This window comes from Sebastes fasciatus, chromosome 3 (genome assembly GCF_043250625.1).
Source record: "Sebastes fasciatus isolate fSebFas1 chromosome 3, fSebFas1.pri, whole genome shotgun sequence".
Taxonomy (NCBI): Eukaryota; Metazoa; Chordata; class Actinopteri; order Perciformes; family Sebastidae; genus Sebastes; species Sebastes fasciatus.
Genome location: NC_133797.1, coordinates 33,735,019 through 33,755,709, shown reverse-complemented (window position 1 = coordinate 33,755,709; position 20,691 = coordinate 33,735,019). Strand labels below are relative to the sequence as shown.

The following is a 20,691-nucleotide window of genomic DNA, read 5'->3' as shown; positions in this document are numbered from 1 at the left end:
AATAAGGTCAAGACTGCAGTGACTAAACAATCAGGTTTCTTTGACAAGAACATTTAGGTTTGGTTGCTGCGGGACCAAAGCTGTGCCCAGAATGATTTTTGATGAATATAAAACTTACAGCTGTTACCAAACTTGAGTCTGTAGACAAAAAGTTAAACTAAATCTTTTAGTTGCGGTCGAAAAGTCTTTTTTGCTAAATGTTAAGGAAAGGTGCTTCAATGCTTCCTTTCTCATCTCCTTTAGCAGAGGATACACTGGACCATCCTTTACCAAAGGAAAGGAGATATTGCCGTCCCACAATTCCTTGCGGCCGCAACATTTGAAGCGACGCACATTCGGCCGTTCATGAAAACAAACGATATGCTTATCTTGCATAATATTTTCACACAGTCAATAAGTAATTGTGATTCATCTTGATTAATATGAGTGGGCAGTGATGACCATTTTGTTTCACTTTCTATTTATATATTTCAAACAAGTAACAAATAAGTAAAAAAACAAAACAAGACTAACAAATGAAAATGAACAGTAAACATTTAGCAAACAAATAATCAACATAAATAAAGATTACGTCCGAAAAGGAGTAGGAAAAAATTTACATTTAATGGTTCTACTCCTTCACCCTAACCCAAAAAACTACTCAGTATTTATCATATGAACTTTTGTGGTATAGGCTATTCCTTTTTTTCAATTCCAACTTTGGTAATGAAGTGATATTTTTCACCGGTTGTCCACGTTAGGTCAGATAATCCTTTATTATATGTTGATGTAAAGTGTTCCAGCAGCAGAAGGACCTGCAGTAACACTTCACCGCGCGTGAAGCAGCCTGTCACTGAAAGACCTATATAACACTGCACGGGGCGAGCGTGCACCTTTTGTAGTCTATCTTTAGAACGTTGTAGTTTCACCACGGCAGACCTGCGTCACTAACATCTGCCGCCGTCGCATCATAATTACGGAGCCTAGTGTAAGTGCAGTCGGATTCTCTTAACACCACGGTTGTCTTTTCCTAAATCCTTCTGAATTCTCCTTCACATCTTTCCTTGACCTCATGACGTTTTCCATCGAGGTCAAGGAAAAGTGGTTAGGAAAAGACATTGGGACGTAATTTTTTGACTTTTCGACCGCAGCCTTTGTTTGTTAATGTGTGTAAAAATGCTGCAATTGATTTTCATTGATTGGACTGTGAACATACACCTAATACAAAATCACTCCTTCACCTCATCAAATCTCACATGTACTCTAATTTACACATCTATTGCCACACATGACCTCACAGTTTATTCACCACCTCATTGTTCAATTTTAAGTTAGTTTTAACAACAACAAAAAAACACTGTATTCACAAGCTAATAGTCAGATTTTGCACTCGCAGCTGCATGTTCACACAGACTTTTGACAGGAGGAAATACCAATACAGATATACTACTATATATATGTAATAGGTTTAGGTGGGAATAAATATTTTTCTGTTGGCCTTCAAATAAATTCTATTTCATGCAAACCCGGCAACTCTGCCAACTCCAGCTCATCCCATAACTAATAGAACACATAACTTCTACACCGTATGTGTCATATACCAACATCCTGACCTATTTGGTGCTGCAGCATCCACATCATGCACATTATTCCCAGCATTGTGCTGCAAAGCTTCTCAATTTAGAATAACAGTATGAAAAATGCTGGAATCAGGCAACGTGATACTGCATAATGTTTAGAGATGCTGCCGGCGGAGTGTTATTTATTTAGCCCCGAGCAGATCGCAGGGACGCTCAGCAGCTCAGCTTTCTTCATGATAAATAAGAGCAGCTGCTGCTGTGTTGTGCATGCGCGTGTTTGTGGGTGTATGTGGTACAGCTCCAGGTATCGGGTCCAAACTAAAGGATGGTGGTCTTTTGGTTTGACACCTGAACATTGTGCTCACAATGCAACCCTTGCTCTGTCTATCACAAACACACACACACAAACATCAGCAGGAATGCTTATCTCGTATTCTCCACCAGACTGGAAACACTGTCAGCCTCAACACGCGCTTTTTAAGTGATGCTCTGTGTTATTTTTGTGTGTGTGCGGATGTTCCTGCACGCATATGTGTGTGAATTTCAGTGTAAGTAAGTGCAGAAGTTTGGGTGTGCACAGTGTTGTCTGTGTGCGTGAGAGTGAACACAGCCTGTCAATCCGCTTTACCGAGTACAAACTGGAATCATTAGCGAGCCCGTGACTGGCTGCCACGGCACAATGGTTACAACACTGACAGCGAGGAAATGTGGTGTTTGAAAACTGTTGTCTTATTTCCAGCTTATTTGTACATTTGACAAGTTTGTATCTCCACAAACTTGGATACAGCTCAACTGGCAGAAATGTTAGTGAGACACCGGGAGATGAAACGAGCATCTGGCAGCGCACAAACACACGCATGAATGTGAACACACTGTAAGAGCTGTCAGTGTTAAGAGAGCATTATGCAGCAACATTGCTATGATTATCCTTCAAGAATCAAATACAAACAACGGCAAAAATAAATATCAACATAGGTATCAAGAAACTGCTTTAAAGATTTTGGTGCAACACAGAAGTCACATTAAAAACTTATATTCAGCAACTTATTAGCAATATCCACACTTTTTCTAATTTAAACTACTTTTATATAACTGTACTTAAAGGGCAACGTCGGTATTTTTCAACCTTGTCTCTATTTTCCCATGTTTTTGTGTCTAAGTGACTAATGGGGACAACAATTTTTGAAATTGGTCCAGTATTGAGGGAGAGCGCTGTAACCTGCAGCCACAAAACGAGCTGTGAGGGCAAGTGAGCAGCGTCAATATGAAGTTACATTTACTAAAAATGTTTGTTTTTGTCACTGACGGGCTCAGATTGTTTTTATAAGTGTCTGACAACATTATGGAAAGGACCCTACAGAGAAATTAAATATTTTTCTTACATTTCGCTTGATCCGGTCTGTTTGTTACTGTGTCAAAGTCAATTTCAAGGAGAAGTCTTGTGAAATCTCATCCACATTGTCGAAATCATCTAGATATTCATCCATAACACTGAAAATCTTCTAGATAACACTAAGCTACGCTTTCTGTACTCCAAGAAACTGCCCCGCTGGCACTCACGTTTCCACCATGGATGTATTCCAGTGTTCTACCATTGTCTTCCAGCAACATTTCACCTCGCCAGATTTCAGAACAAGACTCTTTCCATAATGTCAGACATCTATAATAACAATCAGAGCCTGTCATGGCAAAAACAAGCACTTTTTAGTGGACATAAATGACGGTGCCAGCTTGCCCCAATAGGATTACATTGCAGTAATAATACATCGTAATAATACAGTTTACAATACTGGACAAATTTCAGAAATTGTTGTCCCTATTGGTCAGTAAGACACAATGACATGGGAAAATAGGGTCTAGGTTGAAAAATATCAAAGTTAGCCTTCAACTACTAAAGAATGACCACAGAAAAATCTGCATTTTTAAGTTTGTTTAAAGCTTATATCCTCTAGGTTTCCCTCTGATGGAGACAAATGGATAACTCAAACATGTTTATCAAGTTGCCTCAAAGAAGTTGTTTGAGTTAAAAATGTAATGGTTTAAATCAGTTCCTTAATATTGGCTAAAAATGAGTGCTTAAAAGGCAACACAGGCACCAAATTGCATTAAATGGTCTCACGTGAATAAAAGGATTATGTTCCAACAGCGTGAGAGGATTATGTGACTCAAGAACAAACTGAACATGGTGTTTTCACTTGACTGCCATATGAAAAGTCTAGATTACAGCCAGGTTTAGGGAAGGACGACAGGTTATTTGAGGCCAGGTTTCGCTCATGATTTGTTTGGATAAAAGCAAAAGCAGTACTCGCACTAGGAATGTGCGTAACTGGAAACTTACTGTGGATTTGTAGTCGTAGCTGAATTTGATTGTATTTGCTGATCCACTCCCACACTATTTCAGTCGGCTTGTTTCTCAATCTCGCAATCCTTTGAGGAATTCCTGGTAGTGTTTGCAGTGCACAAATATTGAGGACTTCCTGACAGGTGTTACTTGGCTCTCTATGAAACACAGGTTAGAGCTGTAGAACATCTTGATAGCTGACATAACAAACACAAAAACACTTAACACAGAAGTCATAGAGCAACAAAAATGAACTTGTTAGCCTGAGGCTGTGCCATTTTGTACATTTATGTCTTAAATGAATATTTCAACATTTTTGGAATTATGCTCATTCACTTCATGCCAAGAGTAAGAGGAGAAGATCGATACCACTCTAATGTTTGTGCATTAAATATAAAGCTACAGTCAGAAGCCAATTAGCGGATAAGTGGAAAGAAGTTACTGCACCTGGCCAAGAACCAGCATGCAAATCCACGTTGGGGCTGCAACTAACGATTATTTTCATTGCCGATTAATCTGTTGTTTATTTTCTCGATTAACCGATTAGTTGTTTGATCTATAAAATGTCAGAAAATGGTGAAAATTGTCAATCAGTGTTTCCCAAAGCCCAAGATGACGTCCTCAAATGTCTTGTTTTGTCCACAACTCAAAAGATATTCAGTTTACTGTCATAGTCAGGGAATTTAATTTTTTTTTCCTTTTAAAAATTACTCAAACGTATTAATTGATTATCAACATAGTTGCAGATTAATTTAGTAGTGGACAATTTATTGATTAATTGTTGCAGCTTTAATCCCCCTGCAAAATGAGTTGTCGTTTTTAAGTTTTTTTTGTAAAAATTAAAAAAAAACGTATTATTAGTAGAGATGCACCGATCTGACTTTTTCAGTCCCGATACCGATAGCGATAACTGGGCTTTGGGTATCGGCCGATACCGAGTACCGATCCGAAGCTGTATGCCTCACTGTGTGGAAGTGACTGGGATCATTCTTTTATGTGGAAGGCAACATCAGGCTTGACTTAAACATTGTTTTCCTAGCTTTGTAAAACAAAATGTAACAAATAAATATATACAGTATATAACATAACGTAAATTTAGTGTATTGATATTTATTATTAAAATAATAAATCGTACACCAACAACTTGGCAAAAAAAAATCTTCAAAATTAACAGGAATTGCAACAAATTGGTCAAATCTTAAACAGGAATTCAAATTCCAGTCTGTAATGTATATAGTATATAAACATAGAACTGAATTAAATAGATTGGCCCCATTGTCAGAGATATCCGATCCAGCTATTTGGGTCAGTATCGGCCCGATATCTGATCCGGTATCGGTGCATCCCTAATTATTTGTGAGCTTTAGAGGTGCTGGTAGACAGATTTTGTGATGCTTGGACAGAGCCACACTAGCTATTTCCACGTTTGTAGTCTTTAAGCTAAGCTAAGTGGCTCCTGAAGCGTCATATTTAACACACAAACATGATTTGCGGCAAGAAATCAAATAAGCATATTTCCCAACATTCTTTTAACAGTGTTTTCCTCTAGATTATTAGGAAGTTGCTGGGTACTATCTGTCTTTGAAAACTTTGTTTGACTGCAGATTTCTGCTAACACCAGCCCATAGGTTGGGATCCTCAGTTTTTCTACCCTCATGTCATTCCTCCACTCTGATCAGTTCCACCCGTCGGCTCAAAGACCTCGACGGGTCCTGTCCGTGTCTTTTTTTCTCCATCGGCTTTGCTTTCTAGTTTTTGTCAACTCGACTGTCCTGCTGCCAACCTTCTGTTCATCTTTAATCTGTGCTCCCACAGAGCCCTGCACTTTGTTGTCTTTCTCTTCATCTCCGTCTCTTTGCTCTCCACTTTTGTTTCCTCTGCCTATCCAACCTCCGCTGTCTGCTGCCCTTCATTCTAGTCTAAGTCATCTTTGTTCTTCAACTCAACCATCTCTCTCCACTATCCTCTCTGCCTTTAAACATCCCCCTCCACCTTTCATCCTTTTCCTCTCTGCTCTCTCCATAGTACTCCTCTTCTCCTCTCCAGCTCAGTATGTTCTTCAGGATGCAGCCCCTTTTTCATTTACTGCAATATCTCACCCGCCTAACTCTGTGCTTTCTGTGCAAAAATTCTGATCCCACCTCTGTTGCTTTGCTGCCCTTTTCTCAACAGCAGATTGTGTCCAGATGGCCTGATTCAGTGCTTAGTATTCACCACTGTCCACGTGGAATATTCACATTTAACCACTATGGGGGTTTTAACTGCATGCAGCATAGTAAGACGGTCACTTTCTACTGCACTTTTACTCCACACATAAGAGGAAATGTGAGGATTTGGCATGTTGGGATGGCGATATCTGTCGATCCATCTGTCCAACACTGTGTATAAAGTCGTGTAAAGTTAAGAGAGCTTTCCTCTTCAAAGCACCGTTGTCTGATGTACAGTAAGCTTTGTGACTGGATGAGCTGAGGCTGAAAATGGGCCAGAAATGTAGTGAAGCAGGATCAAATTCTGAAAATGAGGTTGTGGAGAGCGAAACATGTGTAATACTTCTTTCAAGACTATCAAAACCCAGAGAGTACAGTGAGCTGAGGTCATGTTAAGCAAAAATAATTAATCTCTCTCTCTCTTTCTCTGTCTGTCTCCAGGTCCTCTCTGACGTGCCCTCATTGCCTTAAGCAGAGCAACACCTTCGACCCATTTTCATGTATCTCCCTGCCTATCCCTCTACGACAAACCAGGTATTGTATAACACACGACAAGTGGTAGAGTCAAAAGTCTATCTGTCTCTCATCTATCTATCTATCTATCTATCTATCTATCTATCTATCTATCTATCTATCTATCTATCTATCTATCTATCTATCTATCTATAATATTATTTGATTATGGGTTGGCACGTTTTTCTACCTTGCAACACTATATTAAGGTAATAACTTGTGTACTTTATGGTTTGCTGTCTGTACTACCTGAACTATACTTCTTCTAATTGTTAGTGTCAGAAGTAAACTTATCACTCCAGTTTTAGCTGTTTTTTAATGTTTTTTTTTTTTCACTTTGGTCTCATTATGGTGGTGAGTAAATGTGTTGGGTGTATATGTTGAGAATATTCAGCCATACTTATTGGGTAGATTTTTCTGTAGGTCCCAGTGCACTCCCAGAACTGTTTAGTCAAGCAAAAGCTTTTCTGAGCTGCCGGGATGTTGACACTGGATATATGAGGTTGTCACCTGATATATCAATGATATGTATATGATGATCTAGACTACCTAATATAGCAGAATGATCCATCTCGATGGATAAAGTAGAAAAAGACATCAATCATAAAAGATGTACTGTAAAAGCACACATTTCAAAAGGAAATTTGAAAAATATGACTACACAAACTCATGCGTAGGAACACATTTTGCACAAAGATACTCTACACACAAACAGCTCCAGGCCATGGTCATATCAGAGTGATAAATGTTGGCCATCAAAAGTCCCTGACCAAACACTCTCTGTGCTGTTTCCATTTTTAACCGCACCAGAAGCTGCATGTCAGCAGGTCTGGCTGTAAGACAGTACGACTTTGACATACTGTATGAAGAAAGAGACACAGAGAGAGAGAGAGAGAGAGAGAAGAAGAGAGGGAGAGGGAATGCACAAAGGACTTTTTTTTATTTTGACAATAGAGATGCAAATAGAGAGGTATGTAAGACTTTGTGGCTCTAGTGTACGTTAGGCATCAGCAATCAGTTACTGGTTCCAATTAAAGACGTTTAAAATCGCAATACATATCAAATGGGCACCCAAGTGTCATGATAGTATGGAATCGGGAGATGTATGGTGTATCGTCACCAGCCCTAGTGTATATATAATTCATTGACATCTTACTAGTGCTTCCCATCAAAGCTCCAACCTAACTTCAACCTGAGCAGAGGTCTAATCAGCCAGAATAACTGAGAACGCCTGTATGGGTGTGCACGGCCTAAAGTCAGTTGAATGAGGAGCGTCTTGGTGACCGAGGCATACTATAGGTAAACAGAAAGAAAAACTGCAAATATCAGTTGAATTCCAGCCACACAATTTCCCGATTTGCCTACATTCAGTGTTCGGTGAATCCTCCTATCTCCAAACATGCAGACGCAGCTGCATGCATGGCTTCCACAGTGCTGCTAACCCCAAACCCAGTTTTACAGCGCGAGTCCTCTGACAGTGTGTGGTCTGTGCCTGCAGTTGCCTGAGTCCAGCACAGAGGGAAATTCATTCAGGTTCAGTTTGGACTCACTGCTGGCCCCCAACACTGACCTGACCCACACACACACGCACGCACACACACACACACACACACACACACACACACACACACACACACACACACACACACACACACACACACACACACACACACACAGTGGCCTCATTGCATCGTCCTGCTGCAGCAGTATCCCAGCAGAATGCCTGATAAGTCTGAGGGCCCCCAGAGACTCAGCAGGGTCTGGCTGCCAGTAGGGCATTGAGGTCTGGGTGCTGCAGATAATGCCGGCATGGCAGAGAGAAAAGGAGGATGGCAGTATCTGTGTGTTTTCTCCTGATCTAACCTTGCACAGTCAGTCTTAGCATAATTCTTACTAACGTTATATTTTTCTAAAACAGTCAAGTTGCATTGTGGATAACATAAACGGCAGCTGGAATAAAAAAAAAAACATGATCTGGTCCTGCTGCTTGAATGGCTTAACAGCAACCATTTTTAACGCCAGAGAGAAAATGTTATTAATATCTTTCAAGATTTTTCCCGTTCTGTTCACCAACCAGTTCTTACAGGTCGTAGTTTTCAATTAGCACCTGAACACAAACTTTTTAAATGAGCTCCCAACTGGAACAAATGATTCCTGTAAGGCAGGAAAACATGAAACAAAAACATAATGCTCAAGAAAACAGCTGGCAGAAATGTGAAGGATACACGATTTTTAGTGATGGACCTTTTTCACAGCAGACATTTTGACTTGTCATAGTAGGAAAAGCACAGGTAAAATTGATAACATTACAGCCTATCCTCATACAACAGTTTATATGGAAGTTATTCCTCATTTTTTGCGCGTTTTCCCACGAATGTCCAGCAACACGTGACAATTTCAGCTCGTTACATGCATACAGTCTTTTCAAAATAAACTTCTATCTTCCCAGGAAACTACTTGGTTAGGTTTAGGCAACAGAACTACTTAGTTAGGTTTAGGAAAAGATCGTGGTTTGGGTTAAAATAACTACAGAAATGGTGTAACTTAAGTACAGAAGTTACGTGACAAATGAATAAAAGTTGACTTATGGTTTCACACGGGATATGAACACCGGTCTCCTGGGCTAAAACCAGGTGTTTATTGACCCATCCACCCCGACCTCCTCCCTACGCGCCGTTTGTCACTCTTTATACTTCCTGGTTCACTGATTATAGGTATTGATTTTGTGGGATATATACAAATTACAGTGCTATATAGCTACAAACGGTGTATGAGAACAGCTTAAACATTAACAATAGCTCAGTTCCCTGAAGTTTCCCATTAAGGTATTCCAGTGCACCAGCATGCACAATACCAGGACCTCCCCTTAGTGGAAAGCTATCATTAATGTTATTGAATACACCAGTGCGTTTCCTACTCTGGCATGTAAAAATGTCCGCCGTGAAAAAGGTCTATTGATCTAAAACATGCAGAAACACTTCTCGGGTTGTTAAATCTGTAAACAATTTGAACCTGATCCGAGCTCTAACATAGTTTTTCAAGACAATTTTGAATGTTTTGAACCTGAAGAGCACCGTGCACTCTCGGTGCTTCGTGCGGGGACATATGAGAGGGAAAGGTTGACGTTTAATAGAGACTATTATGCTCCAATCCTAGTAGGGGGCTGGGAGGCTGCAAAAAACCTGCTTTGTAAGATGACATCTCTATTTCCTGTTCGTCTCGAGTGTCATCCTACACCTCTCATCCCGTTTCATTGCACACCTCGGCGTCTCATCTCAGAGCATCTAACAACGTAAACAAAACATCTGCTCAGGTCCTCCGCCGTCTGCCCTGTCAGCCTCCCCACTGCAAACACACTACTCTCCTGAATAATGCATGATGGGAAACAGGAAGTGGACGTGTCAGCGATTACACCGTCTTCTTCCCAAATGAGAAGGCGTGACCTTAGCCTGTCTCCGTGCTCTGTCCTCTCCTCAATGCTACCTGCTCTCCTTTATGTCCCTCCATCATTTCCATCCCTGCATCCCTGACAGGAGGTGTTCAGATTGCTTTAAATCAGACGTGTCCCAGCACAACAGCAGCTTCCTGCGGGACCATCGTCAATGTGCTGGTGTAGCTCGTCATGTCCAGTCACGCATAAATCTACACACACTCAAGGGGGAAATGAAACACTGAAGACAACATCTGAAAATAGTTAATTCACTTCAGATATTAAGTCACACACAGACAAATCGAATGGTTTACGCTCGTGAAATTAGATTTTTGTACGACAGTATTGTCAGAGGAAATCATTTCCCCAATCTTATTAGACGTGAAACAGCTCAGCAGTGCATTTCAAAAGTCTCATTTTATTATTGAATGTTTTGTTTTTGCTGTTTAGCAGCTGAAATACATCAGGACTCAAATACATCTCTTGAACGAACTGACAACACGGTTTCTGTCGCCCCCGGCGTCCTTGAATTCTGCACAATTACATTGTTCTCTCTCTTTTTGGGTTTGGTTGATATGTGTATCTCTAAACGTTATGTGCGTAACAACTGATATGTGTGTGTGTGTGTCTGCATACAAATATGTAGATAACTCAGTATGCCAGGGTGTGTTTGGAATCTGTAATAAATGTAAACATGCAGAATTAGAATTGCAAAACAATTTGGCACTTTGCTCAATATCATCTGTCTTCCTCTCTCTGTCTTCCTACCCCTCCCTCCCTTACACACACACACACTTCCTCACCCTCCCCCCCTTTGTCTTTCGCCCCCTCCTCTATTTGCCCCACAGGCCGATGTGTGTGACGCTGGTGTTCAGTACGAAGGGTCAGAGGTACCTGCGGGTGGGGCTGGCTGTACCTCTCCTTGGTTCCCTGTCCTGCCTGAGAGCCATGGTGGCAGAGGAGGGCAAAATCTCCCCGGACCAGGTACACACACACACACACAAACAGACCTCTGCTCTGGGGGAAATTGTGACGTGATGCCAGAAATGACCAAACTCTATAGAGTTTGTGAGGGAGATGTAAATTAAGCAGTCTGCACTCACAGTCCTGAGAAGAGGTTGAATCAGGTAGAATAACACCTGTGTGAGTGGACTATAACTATCTACTGTATGGGCTTTAATGAGAAATCAGTTTTTATTACCCAGGTTTCTTTTTGTCCAAAAATGTCAAACATTTCCAGCATATTAAAAGTGAGGATTTGCTGCTTTGCTCTGTTATACTGTATATCATTTAAAATTGAGTATCTTTTAGATTTAAACTGTTGGTGGGAACTCACAAGCAATTTGACATTCACTTTGGGCAATGTACAATTCTGACAGGCATTTATCATAAAGCCAAAATAAACAAAAATAAAGCTAGAGTGAAGATACCGATACCATATGACACTAGAAAACCTAAGGAATCCATTGGTAACAACTTGTTATGTTGAATGAGGCTCAGTAAAGCTCCAAGAATAGGCAAAATTTTGTTGAGGAAAAACTGGCATGGCCTATTTCACAGGGGTCCCTTGACCTCTGACCTCAAGATATGTGAATGAAAATGGGTTCTATTGGTACCCACGAGTCTCCCCTTTACAGACATGCCCACTTTATGATAATCGCATGCCGTTTTGGGCAAAAACCATGAAGTTTTATGCATGCAGTATAAATGTGTTATTTTCGCCTATTCTGAAAATGATGTGTTAGAATATTTCTGCATGCTGGAGTCCCTAAACAGTCTTGAATTACATAAATTGCATATCACTGTAAAGCAGAGACTGTATTCATGTGTGATGATGTTAGTCCCCATAGTAGCCATTTCATAGAGTGAGACCATTTTTTTAAAATTTGACTTCACTGTATAAAATGACCTGTGGTGACCTCTAGGATAATCACAGCCTCATGAAACTTTACAACCACAAACTAGAGACCTAGAACATTCAGAGGATGGATGGCTTTCATAGGTAGAGTGACAAAAAGGGGGCCGGAAAATGCAATTCTTGAAGAAATCCCCAAATGTCAAACGTTTTTTATACCAATTCACAACATGACTTTTTCTATGGTGCTCCTCAAGGTCTTGGTGTCTTAATGTGGTATTTTGAAGGGATTATTGATCATTTTTATCAATTCTCTAGTGGTAAAAAATGGTGAAAACAAATGGTATCAACCCCAAAATTGCTGCAACAACATATGAGACATAATAGAGCATGGGAAAGGTCATCATATACTTCTATCATAATGTTCTAAACCCTTATACACTTTCACAATTTATAATAAAAAAATAATTCATTAATTTACTGCTATCTCCCCCTAAAGACCCCCTGGACCCCCTTAAAAAAGACAAAGAAATGGGTGTATTGTGGGTCTCAGAGGGTTAATCAATAACAAAGATAATCTGGGATCTGTAAGTGGAATACAGCCATTGTTTCCTTCTACTTTAAAAAAAAAAAAGTCCAATGTCTATTACCTCAACCAGTTATTTGAAAGTGAAAACAAAGTCCACCAATTACACCAATCACCGTGCCAAGTACAGTGGATTAAAGTTCAACCAGGAAGTCTGCAAGATATAAAAGATGTTTACAACGGACAGCTTGGATAATCATTGTTCTAACACCTGTGCCTCAAATAAGTAGTTAGATAATATGGTTAAATGGTGAACTTGTTTAAAACCTCCATGATTTAATGCTTCCTCCTGTGATGATTCACATCCACCGTTCTCAGCGATGAAGGCAGTGAGAAAAATATTTCCTTCACAAGAATAATGGCCAACATTGTAAAAAATGAAACCCAGCTTAAAAAAAAAAAAAAAAAACATAACTCTCTTTTATAGCAGGGTAACACTTGAGTGCATGCACACAGTTAGCTGAAATGTCACCTACAAGATAAAGGCTAGAGGAAAAGGTTCCAGAGGCGTGTGTTCATAAATCTTCCACCTGCCGGACAACAGATGATGAATATTTCTAGGTTTTATAAAACCTGTGCCCACAGCAGCGGGAGAGGAAAAGAGAAGCAAAGACTTGAATGTCCCATAAAATGAAAAATACTCTTTTCGTGGTACATAAGTGGATTGTTCTGTTATCTATTGTTATAGAACAAATATACCTGTATGTCAAAATCTATTCTGAAATACACTGTATTCACACCTGGGTGTAATAATGTTCCTAGTTGAGAGGGATGAGAAGAGTGATGCTCTTTATGTCACGTTCGGCTTTCCTTGTCTGCTATGTATTTGCCTTTAGATCTTTCGGTAACACTTCATTTTACAGGTCAACAAATTTCATAGTTATTAGGTGATAATTAGCAAGTAAGCTGTTTGAAATGTCTTTGGAATTACTGCCAAATTACCCCAATATTTACCTCAAAATGTATCTAAAATGACTTTGTTATAAACATTATTTAATACATTTCCAGGAAAAGAATACAAAGTTAATTGATATGCTTTATTTCCATGTCTGCTGATAAATAGATAATAATTTTTATTAGCATAATAACTTCTTTGAAATGTCTTAAAAAACTCCCTGAATCATTACATTAGCTACCAGGTTACATTTGTGTAGACAATAAGTCACACAATGGTGAGATTTGTGTCTGATCAGAAGTGTCTTCTATTAGTTTTTGTTTTCCACCTCCGATGAAGAGCAGCCGCTTCTCAAGCCTTAAGGGCCTTATTTTAACCATTGTATGCTATTTTTAGCATATAATTATTAAATATAAATGTTTATAATAAAGTAATTTCCGATAATTTTTTAGGTAAATATTGAGTTGATTTGGCAGTAATTCCAAAGAAACTTCAAATATGTTACTTGCTAATTATCACCTAAATACCATGAAATTTGCGGACTTGTAAAATGAAGTGTTTTCTTTATGTCAGTGTTGATGCATCAACGTTCTTCTGTTTGATTTCCTGAGGGGCAGATCTATTTAAATCAGCTAATGGACCATGAATTAGTTGTGAGTTTTTTAAGGGCAGTTACAAAGAAAACACTATGCAAATAGAAGCTTTTTATCATTCTTGTACAATTCAAATTCGCAGTTGAATTGTTTTGCAAACTAGCAGAAGATTTGTTTCAACTTCCCTGGCTTCCTGATGAGGAAATTAATTTCAGTTCACAGTGTGAGGTTTTCTAGTTGCACTGTTGCATCTCCTACACACCCGTGGTCTACCCACACAGGTGTTTTCACTCACTGATTAGACCTCTTCTCAGTACTGAGTGTAGACGCTGTGCTTAATTAACATCCCACACTCTTCTGTTGGTTTTGTTGCATTTGTTAAAGTAGGAATATTTACACCTTTATCACTCGTATTGGTTCTGCTTTTAATTCCTACCAGCGTACACCAAAACACAGGTAGGTGGGGTGTTTGCACTCAATATTAAAAGGGGGGTACGCCAAAACATAGGGCAATGACAGCTGAGGACAAAAATTAACACATTTGTAACCAACATGATGGTTATTTTCACTTCTTTACATGTGAGTTTGGCAAAAGCAAGTCATGGAACAGAGACATTTCTGTTCGCAAACACATACTGAGTCTATCATACCGGCCACTTACCCCGGTCTGTGTTTAAACCGTCATACATCATTATGAGTTTGATTTTAGTCAACAAAACTCATGGCTCGGTCTGTTTCACCGGTGAGAGTTAACTCATGGTGCCTTCAAATGAAACTCATGAGCTCGTGTTTACACCATGGGAAGTCATGTGCACTATATGCTTGGCGTTCAAGTGGTTAAGTCGTGAGAACACCGCTGATAAGCAACGGCAATATTAACGTTACTGTCGGCGTCTAGAAGCTGCAGAGGCTAACAATTAACAATAGCAAATGGCTAACATAATGAAGAGGCATAATGATAGAGGGAAAAGATGAGGCCGTTGGGAATATCAACATTTTCCTCAGACATATCATACAGTTACGAAGAAAATCAATATACGACTAAAATTACAATGTATTAACTTATTATGCACCAAAAAATTAACTTTCAACTTTGAAAACGTCAACAAACACGTCACAACTCGTAAACTCTGAGCTTTCAAAAACTTTTTTACTTAAGAAGTTGTGAATAGAGGGTCGTTCATATGGACTCTTGTCGTGAACACGGTAAACACAAAGGCTTTGAAGGAGTTAAGTGCAGTTGCTATGGTTCCCAGCAGTTTAAAGGCACGGTCACACATGCGTGAATGCAGGCGAGTGACCATCGCCCGTCGAGGTGATATTTGCCTGAAAGTTCACCAGAGTTGAATTCCACGTGAATGCAAAGATGTGATTGTGCTTCATAGCTGGAAGCAAATGTTTTTTCACCCCATTCGGGTGGCGAATGTCAATTAGTGTGGCCGTGCCCTAATAATCCTTTCACATAGGTTCTGCACTTTAATATCATTTAACAGGACACCTGCCAGTCAATCACAAAAACTTCTCAGTCTGAACTTCAGATACTTCCCAGTACAAAATATTCAGCAGTGATAATTGAATGGCTCTCCTTACTTGGTACAAATGTTCTGTTTCACTGTCAGCCCTCTGGATATCTTTTCTTAGACATGAAACTAGGAAATACACTTCTGATAGATAAAAAAGACTAAGAAGAAACTTGTCCTTAATATAATTCCCTTTGCAGATGTTCATGTTTTGAATAAGTGTCTTGATGTATTTCTCTCTCTCCCTCTCTCACCAGGTCATCCTATCAGAGTTGTACTCCACGGGTTTCCAGCGTTCCTTTTCAGATGACGATGACCTGACAGCAATTGCTGATAGCGACGTCATCTACGCCTTTCACGCTCCTCCCATCCACAGTCGTGGAGGCTCCACACCGCACTCAGGTAACCACGGTAACAGGATGTCCATCAAAAACAGCAAAGTCACTGACTTCCCACGCTCATTTTTTTCCTCATTTCCAATTTTCTCTTTTTCAGTCTCCCGCTGTCCTCCTTGATTAACTTTTATTCACACTAACTCACACTTATACTTTTAACCGTTTTCACTTTCAGTGAGTATTTTTCACAGGCAGACTTTTTATTTTGATGAGGAGAGGTCCAGTGTCTGCAGTGGGATTTGTATTCCTCCTTTCATTCTGTTTATTCATGCATGATATCACCCAAACACTTTAAATTGAATGTGTCTGAACGCCAGCCTGGTGAATCACATCATCCTAAATAAAAAGTTTGCCAGAGTTATATCTCACCTGGATGAGCTCCTACAAATGATTAATTTATCTAAAACTCTGAGAAGTTATCAGATTTTGACAAGTAAGAACCATCTAGAAGATAAAGCCACATGTCAGAGGTAAAACTTCCCTTTCATGAATATTCTCAAGCGCTTGCTCCCCCTCTCTTTTGTTCATGAGTAAAACAGCGACAGAAGAGCTCTGTGTCCTTACATTAATGAAGTAGAGAGATTTATAATGACTACTGAGGATGCAAAACTTCTTCTAGAGAATATTAACATCTATAATTCACCAGGGCTAGATGCAATACATCCTCAGATTAAAAGGAATTGGCCTGTGTGATTGCTGAACCTCTGACAGTATTATATAATCAATCGTTAGAAGAATCTTTTTCACCCTGTGAAAGGAAAGATGCACAAATCAGTGCAATTTTCCAAAAATCATGAGCAGGAAACTGTAGGCCACTTAGTTTGACATTTTTAGTATGTAAGAAAATGGACAATCTAATCAGGACATACTGTATATTGTTGACCATATGAAGTCAAACAAACTTTTTTAGCAATAAGCAGTCTGGATTTATAGCTGGAAGATATAAAGCATATTTTATTTATAACATAGTAATAACAAAACAAGAGCGGATGTCAGTAATCAGTCATGTAGAGATGTGTGACAATGTCTCCAGCAAACAAAACCAGAATAGCAGCTGCACCAGCAAGAGAAGAGAGATCACTAAACCACACCGGCCCAAAAATATTGAAGTGATATTTCTGTAGTTTTAAGCCTAACTGTAGCAATGTAGGCATTATTGGATTGCGTAAAACATACATCTAATGAGTCATTGGATTTATGAGAAACATGATCAGGGAAGTTACAGGTGCTTAGACAAGTTAGTGGAGTTAATGAAGCAATGGCTAGCATCATCCTCTCGCTGTAGATGGATGGCAGTGAAGCGTTGTGGTAAAAGATGTTTTATTTTTCATCAGCCGGTGTGAACGTTTGTCTTTTCTCTTGACGGCATTACTTTCCACCCATCATGCTGAGGAGGTCAAGAGGGCTGTAGATCTCTTTTATCACACAGCAGTTACTTTAACAGATCAATGTTCACGTCTGAAAGGGGCTTAATTGAGTCATATTACCACTGTCAGCGTGAGGTCATTAATTGCCAGCTCTGAAGGTTGCCAGTTAGGGGAAGTTGTAGTCATCCTTTGTCCAATGAAGCCTTTATGGGGAGGTTTTGTTACCACCAAAGAAGAATGACATCAATAATTCACATACGTGCTCAAAGTGCTCATGAAAAATGAAGCCTCTTCACTTTCTCAACAGGAGGCATTTCTGTTGTCACTTCACATAGTAAAACAGTGTCACAGTACTGAGTGAGAGAAGGAGCAGACACATACAGTACAGTATGCTTTCACTTACAAACACACATGCATGAGTAAAAACACACACACAGATGCACTGTGTAAGTCAAGGAGGTAATGAATCCATTAGACACTGGACATAACACACATTCACACACACACACAAACAGAAATACATGTAGTGAATCATATTCAAGTACTCACTGGGAAATGTGACTTCCGCTCTTATGAGCAACCTGAGGAAAATGATGAATGGTCCTTACTACGGAATAATTCATAAGATCACAGCAGACCAGATTCCAGGATATCATAACTTCGTTCAGTGAGATTTATGTCATGTTTCATAAAGTGTAGCACATGAATTTACACAATCATTACAGCTGAGACCCACGCGTGGCATTACGGTGATAAAAGATGATGGACGGCAGACCAGGTAACACAGGGAATCTTTTTTACGTCGAGCATAATTCAGTTTTATGGTCTGTAGCATAATGGGAAAGTACTCTTTTTACCATATCTCTGTTTCAAGTGTTCAGCCTAAACACGGAGATGGTAATCTGTCATCACACCAGGAGAATAAAACACCACTGTCGTCGGTGGTTTATCAGAACTTGACAAACTACTACAAGGTACTTATTTTGTCAACTGTATTTCAAAAAGTCTAAAATGAAAGAATCCATATTGGTTTGAAGCAGTAAAAGTGTTACTATGGTTACCGAGGTTATGTAAGACCCTAATTACTCTTGGGCTTGAAGAGGCCTCACTTTGCCAATTCAGTGTAGTCACTCTGCAGTAAGTAGGCAGTACAGTACATAATGACACACAAGCCAGATCAATATGTGTTTGTATGGTGAAGTTGTTTGATTTGGTCTTCATCACACATGTCAGGTAGTGCAGAAGTCTCTTCCTCAGACTCAACAACCCTTCAGCTACAGTATTGTTGCTGTCCATCATGTAAGCTTGTTTTCTGCAGCCTCTGTGAAAAAATACAAAAGACTGCTGCCGTGATGGATGACTGTATGGAAAGCCTGTAGAACCAAAAATGTAATGAAAAACACACAACTCACTGGACAACTTCCTAAGGAGATCTAAGTTCGGGATGTGACAGTGAGGACATTTTCCCACCGGTTAGTAAACTCATGACAGCACCGGTGTTACCGATTACACCGGACATTTTACAAGAAAAGATGACGGTCAATATATGTAGCGCTTACTTTGATTTTTACCGCCAGGTGACTGTGTGTCTGGCCTCCCCGGTAGAGCTTTCGCTGCAGGGCTGCAGGTTTCCACCCGGTGCTGCTCTGCAGCGAACACAGCTCCGTCCTCCTCATGACGATTATCTCATTAACATTATGGTTCCCTTATAGCATTGGATTTAAATTTGAAATATTGCCAAATAGGCGCTTTTGCTTTTCGTTTCAACACCAAATACTCCGCCATCGTCTTGTCTGACAACTCTCTCTCGTCCCGTGTGTGAAATATAACACCTGCTGCTCTGTGTTGAGACTCCTTACGAAGCAGGTGCATTCTCTTTCAGTTTGTAGCGTCCGTTGTCCCACTATGTATTGATAACATGGTGCTGATACGCCAAAATGAACTGAATGGGTTTTATTTCTGTAAAAAAAAAGGCAAAACGACAGTGGTGGCGGTGGGTACGTAATGTAATCGGTGTGTATCTGGTTCGTGCTATAGTCTAAATGCTCAGATTTCATTTTTCAATATTTAAAAAAAAAAAGGCTTGTGTTTAGGGACTATATGGAGCAGGGAAGTTAAATCTGTGATCTGTTCTCACCAGGCTGTGGCAGCAGTACAAAACGTGGTCAGTAGAAATAATGGTCAGGCTTGAAAAACCCCAAACTGTAGCTTTAAGGAATCAGTAGAAAAATCAACAATATTATTTTCTTCATGCTCTCTGGAGACACCAAGTTTTCATCTATTAGCAGTCATAGATGTGCATCATTTGGGAATAAATTGTCTTTAATTGTGTTAACTTCTCTTATTACCATTATTAACTCTCAATAACAACCTGCTGATCATACATGATGAAACATACACCGCATATTCCACCCCCATAGCGGAGGTTTAATTTGTGATTTGCAGACGTAATAAATGAAACACTACGGAACAACGTGAAGATTTATCCGTTTACCCAAAATCATGCTCATAAAATTGGATTTATGTGACAGACATTGTTACAGATTAGAAGATGATTTAACATGAAACCAACAGTGCACCAAATCAACAACCCATTACATGTCTTATTGTATTGACTGACTTTTTATTATTCTGTTGAGCAACTCATACAGCCATATTCATTAACTCATAGTATAGAGTCTGCAGAGACTAGTAACTTAGCCAAGACAGGAAACAGGGAACATTTTTAACTACAATAAATAAATACATTTACTTATTGACTTATTAAAAAAGAAACAAAAAGAAACATACACTATATATAAGCTTAAACATAGCCACATATACTTTAAACTTTCAGAGATTTCACTTTAGTGTCAGCACAGTAATGGCAAAAACATAAGGTTGGCAATGTGTAATAAACTGGTGACTGAAACACTGAATTTATCCTTAATATATTCTCAGAGAGGTTAGATCAGCATGTGGCAAAGAATTATAGTTTTCTCCGTCTGAAAGCAGGCAGCTGTCACATGCTGATGTCCTCCCAGGATTGTCTTTATCTCCTTGTCAAGCCACCACAGCATGACAATTTGTAGGTCACTTGACAGCTGTACAGTGACTTTAAAACAGTAGAGTTGCATGGCACAACTCTGCTCAGAAATGCACTTCATGTACTATCCTCTTCAGACTGGGAGGGAGGCGAGGGTGTGTGGACTAAAAAATGTGCTTTAACAGCAGGAGATGACAGGGAGGAATGAAATGGGAATAAGGCAAATTACCACACTGCAGTATTTGGACATTCAGTACTGCAGATGATGATTCTCTACTGTGATATGGGGTTCATCATCACACATCCTGTCTTGCTTTAACTCCATCTTTTCCTCTGTGATCCTGAAAATTATATTTTTGCCACCATGTTATTGGTGCTTCATAATGACCATATAATAATAATAGT

The 20,691-nt window shown here is 39.5% G+C and overlaps 1 protein-coding gene across 1 annotated transcript in view; it reads left to right on the top strand.

Moving 5' to 3' along the window:
• Positions 1-20,691, top strand: part of usp43a (ubiquitin specific peptidase 43a) — a 130,876-nt gene that overhangs the window by 60,208 nt on the left and 49,977 nt on the right. The window contains exons 4-6 of the mRNA XM_074630513.1: positions 6,549-6,641; positions 10,899-11,034; positions 15,757-15,901. Of these exons, the coding sequence (XP_074486614.1) occupies positions 6,549-6,641; positions 10,899-11,034; positions 15,757-15,901 (374 nt within the window). The remainder of the gene's footprint in view (positions 1-6,548; positions 6,642-10,898; positions 11,035-15,756; positions 15,902-20,691) is intronic.